Source organism: Carassius carassius, chromosome 19, assembly GCF_963082965.1.
Source record: "Carassius carassius chromosome 19, fCarCar2.1, whole genome shotgun sequence".
Classification (NCBI taxonomy): domain Eukaryota; kingdom Metazoa; phylum Chordata; class Actinopteri; order Cypriniformes; family Cyprinidae; genus Carassius; species Carassius carassius.
Window position 1 is genome coordinate 10,020,617 of NC_081773.1, and position 15,113 is coordinate 10,035,729.

The 15,113-nt window shown below is 37.7% G+C and overlaps 1 protein-coding gene across 2 annotated transcripts; it reads left to right on the plus strand.

The window, feature by feature from the left end:
- Window positions 1-105: 105 nt before the first annotated feature.
- Window positions 106-14,691, plus strand: LOC132095025 (tubulin monoglutamylase TTLL4-like). 2 transcript variants are annotated; one of them, XM_059499744.1, is made up of 19 exons: window positions 106-206; window positions 1,778-3,145; window positions 3,700-3,770; window positions 4,106-4,160; window positions 7,170-7,288; window positions 7,446-7,556; window positions 8,313-8,389; window positions 8,576-8,770; window positions 8,852-8,934; window positions 9,021-9,149; window positions 9,257-9,379; window positions 9,545-9,643; window positions 10,771-10,905; window positions 11,748-11,885; window positions 12,711-12,807; window positions 13,086-13,296; window positions 13,368-13,438; window positions 13,863-13,912; window positions 14,012-14,691. In XM_059499744.1, exons 2-19 carry the CDS (start codon window positions 1,857-1,859, stop codon window positions 14,172-14,174), a joined length of 3,216 nt encoding a protein of 1,071 aa, XP_059355727.1. In that variant the 5' UTR covers window positions 106-206; window positions 1,778-1,856; the 3' UTR covers window positions 14,175-14,691. The 2 variants fall into 2 exon arrangements, with proteins under 2 accessions (XP_059355727.1, XP_059355728.1); XM_059499745.1 differs by lacking the exon at window positions 106-206 and adding an exon at window positions 229-359.
- The last annotated feature ends 422 nt before the right edge of the window (window positions 14,692-15,113 follow it).

A 15,113-nucleotide genomic window follows, 5' to 3' on the forward strand; every position in this document is an offset into this window, starting at 1 on the left:
CTATACCCGCTTTGTTTCAGAGACTGAACGCGAGTTTTAATATTTTACCAGCAGTAACAAACAGTAAGCCTGTATATATACATTGTGTGTGTGTGTGTGTGTGTGTGTGTGTGTGTGTGTGGCAGCACGAGGCGGATTTCTCGAGCACGACACTATCTCTGAGCGAGGCAGGGCAACACTACAAATTGCCCTGTCATCCCGAGCCGGTAAGACGCGTGTATCACTTGCTGAAACAGACATAAGTCTCACATAAGTAATGAACGTTAGTGTTACACAAAACGTGTTCGTCTCGTACACAGGACGCTGGTGATGTGTGGCAAGAGAAAGAGTTAACCCTATTGTGCTGCTAGTGTTGTGTGGTAAGCTAACGCGCTAACGGTTAGCCTCGCTTTGGCCGCGTCTCAAAATCTAGTGCGCTGCCTGCGTTGGCAGTATTTAATGTGGCTATCATTTCCAGAAGCCCGTCTAGCTAGACAGCTGACTGAGGTTTGAGTCACAGCATGTATGTCTCCTTTGACTTTGTTCACAACAATAAAGCCTCGTTCATGTGTGTTGGCTTGATGAAAGCTCAACGCCAGACAGATGGAAGACAAAAATGTTAAATTAATAATTATAACAACGTGGTGTTTGTGTATACAGTGAGAGGAGGTGTATGTTTTAGCTAATCTCGTGGAATTCGGACTGAGGAATCTGAAAAGATCAAGTCTTTGATGAAACACTGTTGATGTGTCTCAAAATCTTATGATCTGCCTATACAGAGAATGATATTGATAGGAAGTTTTCTTTTAGTTCACTTTCATATTAAACGGATAATCAAATATATGCATATACTTTTATCTTATTCCTGTATTCAAGAATACTACAATAACGTTACATGTCCAAAAATGTTAACATTGTTGTCTTTTCTAGATCTGGAAATATTCAGTGTTTTTAAAATGTATTTACAATATTTGTATGCATGCATGTATTTATTTATTTATTTTCTGGGTTTGTTCTACTCTGAAATATTTGATTGTGCTTGTGTAGAGTAAAACTAGTTTGCTAGCAAGTGTGATATTACTGTCTGCATTTAGACTTTTATTAGACATTTTTTTTACTAAATGTAACTATAATAAATATTATTATAATTATATTATTTATATAGATAATCATTTATGATATGGCTTTTTGTTTGTTTTTGTTTGGGGTTTTTTTTTGGGGGGGGGGGGGTATTTTTGTTTAATTATTGAATCCCTTAAAAAAAGACCGTAAGTCTTTTTGTATTGTAAGGGATTCAATAATTAAAAAAAATTATAAATAAGGAAGAAACTAAAACTTAATACTTTTAAACTAATGAACCAAAATTTTTAACTGATTTCAAATATCATATTTTTTAAATGTGCACATAAATTTGTTAAACAATTTGCTGACAACGGTTCTGTTAATACTCAATGTTTCATCACATTCAGTTATTAATTACATGAATTATGTAAATGATACCCTATATTTTCTATTACAGTGATTTTTTTTATTTAAATAGTGAAATTCCTCAAAAATAAAAATAATGTATTTGAATATTATTGTTGATCATAAACGGTGGTCAGATTTAAATGTTATCTACTTTAATTCTACATTCTTTCACTTCTGTGAACAGTAAAGGAAACAGGACAGTGTGTAATGAAGCTCAGCAGAGCAGCATCAAGAATATCAAATGCTTGGCCATATCTGATTAAATAATGGTGATAACAAAATGGAGTTAAAATGCCAGTAACTGGTGTTATTTCTCTCCGTTTTACAGTTGCAGCCCCCTCTATCCTTCGGTTCCTCACTTATGTGTTTGCCCGAGCCCATGCCAGGAGGGTGTGAGATGGCAATTAATGGCCTCCGGTGGAGCTGAAGACATAAGGAATGGGGCATCTCGACCAGCCCTCATCCAAGCCAAGTCTGTAGTAGTGCATTCACCCAGTGCACGAGGCTCCTTCAATGCTGAAAGAAAGAGATCGCAGGGCGGCGCGGGTGATTCGGTGCCTCAGCCGAATGTGAGAGTGCTGTATGATCAGCCCATCTGTGTCTCAGGGATCCCTGCACAACTTGCCTATCCACACGTGCCTACAGTAAGAGTCAGCCGCATACAGAGCACAAGTGCGACTTCTTTGAATGGTGCTGCTAGGACACACAGTGTTTTATCGAAGAGCTTGCCACATATTAACGCTGCTCCTGCTTCATGCCATAGCCACCGTAAAACCCACTGGACCCTTGATTCATTTCGGTTCAAGTCAGGGCTGTTAGGAAAAAGGGCCTTTTCGCCTCAGCTGTCTGTTTGTCCTGCCAGTCCCTCCCCACCTAAGTCGTCTTCTCAAAAGGTCGTAATTGAGAAAACCATGCCTACGAATCAGTCTTTGCCTTGGACGAGCAACAAGCTAAGGGAAAACAGCAATGGAGTCATGCGGCCCCCAAATGCCAAAATGCCCACATACTCCAAACAAGTGGCCGTTGACCTGCACAGTCCTGCCAATATTGTATCCGGCTGCAATGGAACACATTCACGAGGCCTCAAAACTGATGCAACAAAACCTCCCCAACCGAGCGTGCCAACTACAGCGTGGAACTACAGCAAGGTGGCCAAGGATTTAAAGCAGTTTGAGAAGATCACAGTGGAAGACACTAGAGCAGTAGAGCTGGATTGCTGTGTGGGACACGGTGCCGGTGAAGCTCCTCAGACTAAAATCAGCTCTGAGGCAGAGTTTGCTGCCACCGTTGTGCAAAAACTCACCAAAATCAATGTACATGCAAGAGGCCGGACACTCAATGGTGTGAGCAATGTAAAACATCTCACAGGCAGTTCTGTACCTATCTGCCTTCTTAATGAAGATAAGGAGTCTTGTTTTGCACCTATGGAAACCAACAGTGCTCTCAGTTTTGATATAACGGATGAAATGTGCCCGTCTGCTGCTATATGTGATGGTAAGACACAGGGAGGTGATTGTGCCATTCCAGAGGTGACTGGCCAGGATATGGCCTCTCCTCAATCGCCGTCTGTTTACACCGTGATAAACCAGATATCTGCCATTCAACTCACAAAAGAGGAATTCTATCAGGCCTCTCAGGTGGACACGAGCCCCATAACACTTAACGAAGAAGAGGAGGAAAGTCATGAGATTCAGAGGTGTGTGTAATTTCTTAATTAACTGTTTTTATATGTTTACTACAGTTCAAAAATGTGGCGTTGAGGAGCTTTTATGTATATAAAGAAGTTACTTATAATCACCAAGGCTGTATTTGATTAAAAACGCTGTAAAAGTAATTTAAAATGTTTTTATTTGATAACTGTTTTTTTATCTATATTCTATCAATATGTATATATGAATAGAAAGTTTTCAAGAAAATTTGAAATAGAAGTTTTAATTGTCTTATATACTTTTAATCAGTTTAAAGGGTCCTTTTTGAAAAAGTGATCATTTCATTCAAAAAAGCTTTCTGATTCTGATTCCTCACTTTTAGACCGTATTGTATGTCTATGAATAATGTGCTGATGGGAAGTCTTAATTTGTTTTAGTAAATCAGGTCATTCAGACTAGTTTGAATTATTAAAAAAACTCCAACAAAAAATGTTCATGCATCTATTTTGGACGTAACTTTAAAGCTCTCAAATATTGTGCATCTTACACCATAAAAGTCACATGTCTGTTATTTTTAATCCCCTTCTAATTCACTTTTCAGACAGGGAATTCTTCTAGACGGTGATGAGGAGGAGCTTCCAGATAAGCTAGAGAATGACTTCAGTGATGATGGTAACGTTTATTCTTTTACTTTAACCTCAGCATATATAAACATATGTAGCCACAACTTATTATCAATATGTATTTGTATAAAGGGATCATCGGATGCCCATTTTCTAAAGATTGGCTCGATTTGAGAAAGGGAAAATTATTTAATAAGATTTAAAAAAAAAAAAACACTGGGTGGATTTTTATCATTATAGGGTAGTTGTGTACATACAATGCCAGTACACATTTCAGTTCAAACAACTGTGCATGTAGCATCCAATGACCCCTTTAAGGTTAATTTTTTTTCTTTCATTTTCTGATTGTTTTCAAAAAATCTAATGCTACTTTTTGCTTTACAGTTGACTCAGATGATTGTGACGTCTCCTCAACAACATCCATGGCAACCTTGTCCAAGTAAATAGAAATTCAGTACTCCAGGACAAATCTCACTGTTTTACATTGTGTTTTTTTTTTAAGTGTTTATTGATCTCTCTTAAAAATGTGGTAGTAATCCACCTGTAAAATGAAGTCAGGGAAATAGTTAACATTTTTAAGGTTTTGTCTCCAGCCTTGGAAGCCTCTCATGTTATGAGGGCAACTTCTAAAATACCAGTATTTATTTTCAATACAGCCATCATACTGCTTTATTATAGAACAAAACTCTTATAACTTATTGGATTAGAAAATGTATAAAATTATTATAAATAGGGATGCACAATATTATCCGACCAATATTGGAAACGGCCGATAATGGCTTTAAATGGAAGTATCTGCATCCTAAAAAATCTGAAAAATGATGCCGATATGTCTTGCCGATAAGAGGAATACATTAACTCACATGAGCTCAGGGTGTGCTAGCGATTAGATCATGTCAACAATGCGAATAGATCACGTCAGCATTGTGGATCATTCTTGAAGCAAAGTTTTTCCAGAATGGTGATTAGATTCACTGTTTTGGGTCACTGCATTTAAACTGAGAATGCACATATAGTTCAAAGATATAGTAAACAGTAATAGCACCCTCGGTCCTATTGCCCACTTAGTAAGGAGTTTTAATTTCGTTGGGGGCGCTGTAGGCCTACTTCTAATAAAATGAAAGCAAAATACATACTGTGGCAAGGCACTGTGACCCTGGACCACAAAACCAGTCATAAGGGTCAATTTTTTAAAATTGAGATTTATACATCATCTGCATAAATAAGCTTTCCTTAGATTTATGGTTTATGATATAACATCACTATTTTGAAAAAAAAAATATTGAGAAAATCCCCTTTAAATTTGTCCAAATGAAGTCCTTAGCCATGCATATTATTAATCAGAAATTAAGTTTTGATCTATTCACGGTAGGAAATTTACTTTGCTTAAAGGGTTAGTTCACCCAAAAGTGATGGTTCACCCATTAATGAAAATTATGTCATTAATGACTCGCCCTCATGTCGTTCCAAACCCGTAAGACCTCCGTTCATCTTCGGAACACAGTTTAAAGGGTTAGTTCACCGAAAAATGAAAATGATGTCATTAAGAACTCACCCTCATGTCTCAAGAACGAGTCAATTGTTCGTTCATTATCTGGTTCGGCTCGGTGTTCATCTTCAGTTCTCTCTTCACAGCAGTTCAGTCAGTGTACTGTTTGAGTAAATGAATTACTCCGGGATATTGGTTTGTTTGAACTCAGAGGGAGGGTCAGCCACGTTAAAGTTAACAGTTTAAGTAATTTGTGGATTAATGCGTATTGGAGACGCGAACCGTTTCAAATGATTCGGTTCGATTCAGTGAACTGGTTCAAGAAGAACCGGTTACATCGAATGATTCGTTCACAAACCGGATATCACAAACTGCTTTAACAGACACGGAAGAGAAGACAATGCTAAATACAGTCGTAATTTTTGTTATTTTTGGACCAAAATGCATTTTCGATGCTTCAACAAATTGACCCTCTGATGTCACATGGACTACTTTGATGATATTTTTCTTACCTTTCTGGACATGGACAGTATACCGTACACACAGTTTCAAGGGAGGGACTGAGAGCTCTCGGACTAAATCTAAAATATCTTAAACTGTGTCCCGAAGATGATCGGAGGTCTTATGGGTTTGGAACGACATGAGGGTGAGTCATTAATGACGTAATTTTCTTTTTGGGTGAACCAACCCTTTAATACACTAATGATTTTTGACAAAAGAAAAATCTATGATTTTGACTCTTACAATCTATTGTTGAATATTGCTACAAATATACCCTTACTCTACTTCTAACTGGTTTTGTGCTCCAGGGTCACATATGTATATACATTACTGTTTTTAAAGAAATTAGATGTTTTGGGTCGATATATCAGCAGTATAATCTATATAAACTCAAGCAGATGATTTTTACCACAAAATTTTAATTTTCCAAAAAACATTTTCTGTACACACAGTTTTACCTCAGACTTTAGCTACTCTATTTAGCAAACCCCCATTTTTGTCTTTTTGCTGATTCACAGTTCTCTTTCTGTTAGCTAATCCTGGTTTTGCGCTGGTTGCTGGTGATCTGCCAAATGCTTACTTTTGACATATTTAGAGTGCAAAGTAAGGGTGACTATCGAAGCTAGATTACAGTAGACGAGGGTCTTATAACTTTGCTTGTTTCTCCTCTAGTCACCTGACATTACTATGGTGATGACCATCACACAGAAAAGTACCTGACAGTTTTTTGTTTTTTCTAGTAGTTGCTGTCAGAAAAAAAGCTTTAAAAGCTAGAGGCCTGTAGAAAAGTCCCACTATTGTTCTTGTGTGATAGAAGTAGAACTATCCCTCTGTAATAGGAAAATGAGTCTCTAGTGAATTGTCAGGCCTGTGGAGGCATTGTCATGAAGTGACGTCCAGCTGATGGGTTTGTTTGTTTGTAGTAGGTGTTTTCTGGTTTAGTTTTCCCACTCAAAGTAAAGGCCCATGTTGAGTGTAACCTCAAACTCAGATCAAATCAGTGTGATTTACCATTTTGAATCAACCTCAGCGGTTCTACATGACTGTCACGTGAGTTATTTACTTTTTCATCAATCTGAGTGTCAGATTTAAGTATAATTTTAAATGGTTTTAACATTTTCTCATTGTTTTCTCTACCTAAAGTGGTTTGTTTTTATTTGAGGAAGCTGGCTATTGACGTCCTTAAAACACAGTATAAGACTCTCTTGCATAAAGAATTCAAAAATGGTTTGTGATTTTTCTTGCCCACTTTGTGATCGTATTTCACTTAAGGTAATATGTCAGATAGAGTTGCAATTTTCTGTGCCCATTTTTTGAATCCTGTGTGTTTAACAGAGCTTAGAGTACTACAGCTGGCAGCTAAAAGCATCTTCAAATTAGCCAGAAAGTGTAATAAACTAAGAGATTTGGGGGGGAGGTCCTGGTAATATATTTCTTGTGTGTTTTATTTCTTTTAAGTGTCGAGGAGTTCATTAGTCCTGATGTGGAGGGGGACCTGGTGGAGAAACCTGCACTTGTTCCCAGTCTCTTTCCCCACATGCCCTCCACGCTGTACTTCAGCACTGCCAATGAAAGAGGTTGCCATATACACTCACAAAAGCACTGACTTTCTATGACTCTTTATTACCAATGTCCGACACAATATGAACAGATCGTTAAATACACATTGTTCTCTTTTAAATATCAGCTCTTGTTTTCGAGACGGTATGTTGTTATAATTTCTTCTGACTTCAGTGGAGCTGTTGCCAGCTGAACAGAGGAAGCTGCTCAAATGGAAGATAACTACAGTCACCCCCAATGTTGTGAAAAACACCATCTCTAGATCACACTTCAAAGGCACCAAAAGTGAGTCGAGAGCTTTCTTTTTGTAACATTGGGTTTTTAGTGATGTTCAGTGTGAAAACTGCTTGTAGCATAGATTTTAACTTTGTGAATGGCTATAGAGAATTTTCTTAATGACAATTCTCATATTCTTAATGACAAATGAAAACCAATATGTGTTGTAAAATCATTGTGAAATATGAAACTTTTAATATCTTCCTTTTGGATATAATTTTTTTTTTTTGTGTGTGTGCCTTTTAGGGCTGTGCGGTATTGAAGAAAACCTTACTTTACTATACCTTACTATACCTTGTAAAAAAAGCGATTATACGATATTGCTTAAAGTGTGTAAAGTTTTCATGACAAATTTCATTTTCAGTTATATTTTAAACTATTTAAAAAGGAAAATTATATAACCAATTTTTCTCAAATTCTTTCTTGGAAAAGAAAGAATCACTTTAACTTCTGAAAGTGGCCAGCAGTGTTTTAGCAGTAATGGCACTAATTTTATATCAGTGTAACTTTACTTTCCATACACTTTAAGTACTTCTTCATATAACACAGCAAAAACTATAGTCTGAGAAAGTTCTAACGTGATTAAAGGCAAGTGAACAGTCAGTAAAAAAAATAAAAACAATTTTTTAGAGTTTGCAGACTTGCTCTGAATTGCAGTACTTACTCATCTAGACTGCAATTTGGGGCAAAAATATGTGCAGAAGTTGTCATGTATTCCAGCTCCAGTATTCCGTCTGCAGTTTGTCATGTGTTGTTTTTTTCTAGTGAGTCACGATTGGCTTGGCTGTTGGGGTCACCATATGAAGTCACCAGGGTTCAAGGCCATTAGAGAGTTTCAGAAGGTGAGATTGGGATTGGAAACTTGAAGTGCTTTGCCATCTGTGTATTACCATAGTGTAATAAAATGTAATTTAAAATTTAATGACCTTGTGATTGTCATTTATTGTCAGGTATTTCGAAACCTTTTGTAATTGCTTAATACTTTCTTGTCAGCTGAGTATTAACAAGCATGCATTTCTGTTTGGCAGCTGAACCACTTTCCAGGCTCCTTTCAGATCGGCCGGAAGGACCGACTTTGGAGGAACCTGTCCAAGATGCAGACACGCTTTGGCAAAAGAGAGTTTGGCTTCTTCCCACGCTCCTTCATTCTCCCACAGGATATCAAGCTGCTAAGGAAGGCCTGGGAGGATGGAGCCAGCAAGCAGAAATGGATTGTCAAACCGGTACCATTACATTACTTATGTTGTTTTGAAATTACTCTCTGACATTCTTATCATTGACGTGCTGCCATTTTTCTCACTTAGCCTGCATCTGCTCGTGGAATTGGCATTCAGGTCATTCACAAGTGGAGCCAAATGCCACGCAAGAGACCGCTCCTCGTGCAGAAGTTAGTTGGAAGACCATAGATCACTTCTGAATCCTAATTGAGACAGGTTTCTGATATATTAAGTAATGTGGTATGTATTTCTGCAGGTATCTTCACAAGCCCTACCTCATCAGTGGGAATAAGTTTGATCTACGCATCTATGTGTATGTGACCTCTTATGACCCACTCCGTGTTTACATCTTTAATGATGGACTAGTCCGTTTCGCAAGCTGCAAGTGAGTAAATCATCAGTATGTAATTTATCTAAAAGTATTTAACAGTGTGCAAATCTTATTACTTTGCTCATTTAAATGGGTGTTTTCTGATTGTTAATTCAACACAGATACTCTTCTTCTATGAAGACCCTCAACAACAAGTTTATGCACCTTACAAACTACAGTGTAAATAAGAAGAACTCCGAGTATCAGAGTAACAGCGATGATAAGGCTTGTCAGGGCCATAAATGGTAAGAATAAAGAGATATTACTTATAAATTCAGGACGAGTCTGTCCTACACTGGTAAGATAAGATGTTTTGTGATTTAATCAGCAGGCAACCCATGGACTCAAAATTATCAAACTGGTCTCAGATTTGTAATACAGTCTAATGATGGAGGTTTTATTTAATGCAGGGCCTTGAAAGCGCTGTGGCAGTACTTGGGCTCTCAAGGTGTCGACACCACTCTCATTTGGGACGAGATCAAAGATATGGTCATCAAAACCATCATTGCGTAAGTGTCCTGAAGTCGTAGTCTTGTTCTGTATTTGTAGACTGTTCTTGTGGATGAGCGCACTAGGGGTGGCACGGTTCGCTGAAAAAAAACCCGAACCGTTCGGTTCTCCCCACATGGTTCGGCACCCCGCGGTTCTTCTTATAACTGACAAAGCATCTATAATATGGTTTGCACTTAAAACAAACTGGGTTCAACTAATATGTGTTTCTGTTGATGGATGCGCATTCTGGATTCCCAGACATTACAACAATAGCGATGAGAAAAAAAAACCCTGGACAAATCATTCACTCTTGATCAAGAATGACTTATGCTTGAATATGCGCAGTCACTTATTCCGTAATCCGGGTGCTGATAGTGCGCGCACTCACAGATGAGACCTGAACAGCACAGATTAAAATGTATTTAATCTAAACTCATTTAAGATTTGTCAGTTTAAACATTTAAGAGCCAGAGGACGCAAGCTTGTGCGCGCAGTGAGAATTTGTGCATGCGCTCATCCGAAGCGCGCAAACCCGCGCCTCAGAACGCGCGCAAATATAAGCTCTCTCTGAAGTATTGCGTTTAAATGTACAAATTCACACAAAAATTATGTCAAAATGCCTGTTTTGGTAATAATCCTACAGCAGGGATAGCCAGCTGAACGTAGGCCACTGTATCAGTGCATTCTCTTGAAGTGACAGTCTTTATATTAATAACAGCAACAACAAAGAAATCACTCACTGCTCTTGCTTAAAGAGCTTTTATAACTTTAATAAAGAATAATCGTTAATTTATACAGTCCAATATGCTGTTTTACATTTGATTACATTATTCAATTTCTGTAACTATAAACTAATGCTAGACCTGCCTTAAAAAAAACAAAAAACTGAAAATCAATGTTTATTGTTTGTATCTTTATTATATTTATTTGTGCTGTTGCTTGTAGTTAGAATAATCTTCTTTTTTTTTTTTTAAAGACAGTATAGTTTTTCATAAACATAGCACATACCGAACTGTACCGAAAACCGTGACTCTAAAACCGTATAACAAACCGAACCGTGAAAAAGTTAAACCGTGCCACCCCTAGTGCGCACATTCATGTTCCTCCAAACTGAACTTGAGTGTGTTGTCTCTTCATATGGCAGGTCTGACCCATATGTGAACCCACGGGTGAAGATGCATGTTCGTTCTTCCTACAGCTGTCATGAGCTGTTTGGCTTTGACATCATGTTGGAAGAGAGTCTGAAGCCATGGGTGCTGGAGGTGAACATCTCACCCAGGTACAGCATGCAGGAAGTCTTGGAGCTTACGCTGTTCAGAATGTAAAGTAGTCAGACAACTTTGAGACAAGAGTAGTCTCTGTTACTAATTACCGACTGAGTAATGACACTGACATCAGGAATAAAATTATAAATTGGGTTATATCATGTGTTGAATTAATCAGAGCAGTATTTATTTGGCACAAAAAATAAGGGTGACTGTAATACAAAAATTCACTACGAAGTTGTGAAGTAGTGTCACTAGTACTGCTTTTAGTCATCCCCCCAACTCTATCAGTTACCTAGAAGTTCAAAATATGGTCTCATTAATGCACTGGACCAGAAGATTTTTTTGTTCATTTCCTTTTCATAATTTTAAGTTGTTGCCTTCCACAGAATCCTGCTTTGCCCTATACACGGGTTTCTTGTATACAAACAATACCGGATGCGCGCGCATCCAGGAGGCAGAAAACCGCTATCTGTTATGCCGAGTTCAGTAAAAGAACATTGTAATTAACGTAGATTTCGCATTGTTTTTAATTTCTTGTTGACTCAATAAGAAATTGCAATTTCAGAGTTGGATCTGTTTGTTTGTGTTTCATATTAATATATTATTTATATAACATTATGTAAAACATCCATCTGACACCCAGCACTGGCTCGGTTGGTACAATTGACAACGCAACAACTCCTTGGCATTTTGACTAGCGACAACACCACCACCTAAACCATTTACTCCAGTACGAAGAGCGCGGGTCTTTTGCCTCTTGGTTGCGTGCGCAAGCAGTGATGACGTCGCCGAGAAATCCATGTATAGCAAATATCACTCTCATAATGTTTCCTCTCTCTCGGTGTCTCTCTAGCCTCCATTCTAACACACCGCTGGATGTTAGCATCAAGGGTCAGATGATACGGGACCTGCTGAACCTCGCTGGCTTTGTGTTGCCGCTGAGAGAAGAGACTGTACCATCCAGTTCCAGTGCCAGCAGCTCCACTAACAGGTCAGTTCTGCTCTTGCATGTATTTAATAAAAACTTTGTATGCACTTATATTGCTGTACATTGCCATTTAAAAGTGTTGGGTCTGTGTGTGTGTGTGTGTGTGTGTGTGTGTGTGTGTGTGTGCATATATATATATATATATATATATATATATATATATATATATATAATTTTTTTTTTTTTTTTTTTTTTATACATAATACTTTTACTTAGCAAGATTTTTTTATTATGTTTAAAAGAATTCTATTTGAAATAAATGCTGTTCTTCTGAAGTTGTTTTCATAAAAAATCCTGAAATAGTCGGCACCGATAGCCTTGTGGGCAACAAGTCGACGTGTAGTGCCGTTGCTTTTCGGGTGTCCCAGCTCGTGGACTTTTGCTGATCCCGTACCCCCTCTCTCTCCCTCTCCTTTTCCTGTCTCTCTCCTGAAAAAAAATCCTGAAATAAAAACATTGTGGTTTCCACAAACATATTGAGCAGTACAATTGTTTTGAACATTAATAATAATAAGGGTCATGTAACAATGAAGACTGGAGTAATGACTGCTAATAAATCACCTTAGCCATCACAGGAATAAATTATATTTTAAGATGCATTCAAATAAAAAAAAGGTTATTATAAATTATGATATTTTAAAAATATTACTGTTTCACTGGATTTTTTTTAACAAAGAAATGGTGAGCCTAAGAAACCTCTTACATTTAAAAAATCTTACCCGAGCTCAAACCTTTAAACGTCAATTTAAAAGTATACAATCCATTTATTTATTGTTATTCTTAAATAAGTTATTGCTTCTAACTTAAGTTTTACTCCATTTTGTTCAGTTTATGTGGGGCGGTGCGAGAGAAATGGCGATCAGATGTTTCAACTGATGAGAAAGCAAAGAGAGCCTTTTATCTGAGCCAGCGCTTTGGAGACAAGGTACTCAGTCACACCTCGCCTTCATCACATACTGAGATATTGATCATTGATGGTCACTTAAAGGGGTAGTTCACCTTCAGTTGCTGTTCCCCATTGACCTCCATAGAAAAAAACACTAAGCGAGTCAAAGGAGACCAGCAACTGAAGGTGAACTATCCAATTAAGCTAAAATTAAAAAAACAATGTCCAGTTAACCAAGTTAGTAGTAACTGATAATACTAATGACTGCCTTATCTCAGTTCCACACACATTTGAATGAAATATGTCTTTGTTTGCAGGATTTCTGTGCAACAATCCTGGATGTGCTGACACCTGATGATGTTCGTGTGCTGGCAGAAAGTGAGGACGAGTTGTGTCGCAAAGGAGATTTTGAGCGAGTTTTTCCCTCTCATGCTTCCTCCCGCTACCTCTGTTTCTTTGAGCAACCACGCTACCTCAACATCCTCCTCAACCAATGGGAGCAGAAATACTGGCTCAGCAGGAGCAAAGGTGTTTGTTTGTATTGCACAGTGCTGTGACCTGTAACTCGCTACCCATTTTGACTCTTTTCATACTTTTAGGTATCAATCTGCTGAGGGAATTGTGTGAGAAGAGGGTGCACCTGGGCAACCTGGCAGATTCTGTTCATCGCGTAAGTACTGATGTTTATGCAGCTTTACTGCAATAGCTGTTTTGTAAAAGACTCTTATATTATATGGCTGCCTTGTTGGACTTAGAGATTTTAGAGACCAAAGTGCATTGTTCTGTTTTAGTTTTTTGTTTTGTTTAGTTTTTTTGTGGCCGTTGTATAATCAGTTGATGTAAGTTTGGCCTGTATCTTGATGTGTGCTAATATTAAATAAAGTATTATTATTATTATTATTTTTTTTTTTTTTTTAGATATATATATATATATATTGAAATCATTAATAAAATATAAAAAATGGCAAAAATGCACATCTAAATTCAAAATACTAAAAAAAACTTAGTGGAAATGTGTCTGTCATTTATTATGTGAACCTTGTTTTGATGATTTTATTGGTGTATTATCTTTATGCTTGTTCTTCTATTCATAGTGGTCTTCCAAGTCGTATCATGGACACAGACCTCAAATGACTAGATCTGGGTATGTACACACACCTACACCCATCTCACACTGACTTATGATGGTCTTATGTACAACTTACATCTGACTCACTTCATGTCTCTGTCTGTTTTTCCTCAGTGTGCTGGTCAGTCCGAGGTCTGATGCTGAGGATGAGGACTCGTCTGACCGGGAGGTTCAGTCAGTCACTATGAGTATTCCAGACATGAGTTTGCTGAGCACCACCAGCCTGAGCCCCAGTCCCACCTCCAGCTCCAGCCTGACTTCTCACGATGACCTTTGAGCTTCATCCCACAACCCTTGACATTCAGAGCTTCCAAGCTGTGTGTATACATGTCACATCCAGTGACACTCCAAGCAGAGCTCCTACAGTTGTGCTTTTTTGCCTTTGGAGGGGGAAAAGACTGAAAAGCAGACTAAATAAATTAACTGGCCAAATGGATTGGTGTTACCAGATGTATTTTGAATGAGTATTTTGTTGCTGGAACACACCAACAGGTGTAAATACACAGTGCATGTGGGTGGCTGGAGGAATAATCTCTTCCTGTTTGGAGTTTTGATTGTTTCCATATCAGCCTATAGATACTTTGCATTGTTAAAATCACAGGTCTGTGTATAGTACAGGCATCTGTTGAGCTGATTATTTAAAACGAACGGGAAGAAATGTGAAAAGTTTGGAAAAGAGATATTATTGTAAAAATAAAATCACTATCATATGTCTAATGATATTTGCATGCCCTGCTCAAGGTAGACAACATGCTCAGGTTAATGTTTTTAAATTAAAATTGCTATTTGAAATATGACCTTTTCATTCTTTCGGAACCATTTTATTAGCTCCTCAAAAGTGAGTTGAATGTTAAGAGTCATCTTTGGATCTTGATCACACTTGTGCTTGGGGTTATTTTGAGATTATCAACTGTTTTATGCAACAACTACTTGGCTGACTGGTATTTCAACTGCATAGATGGTTTACTGAAATAGCGTCTCATAGGGGCAGATTCCCTTTAGTGTGTGTTTAGTCACTATTGGGTACTGACAGTCTGTTTACTTCAGTGATATTTTTGCTATTGCTTATAGCAAACACAAACAGTGTACAGCAGTTGTTGATCAGGGCTCTGTAGGCATCAGCAAACTTCCTAAGGAGCCTCAAGATGACTTAAATTAAATTAAACTAAAACAACCTTTAAAAAGTGTAAAAACTACAAATCCAGATGTTTATTTT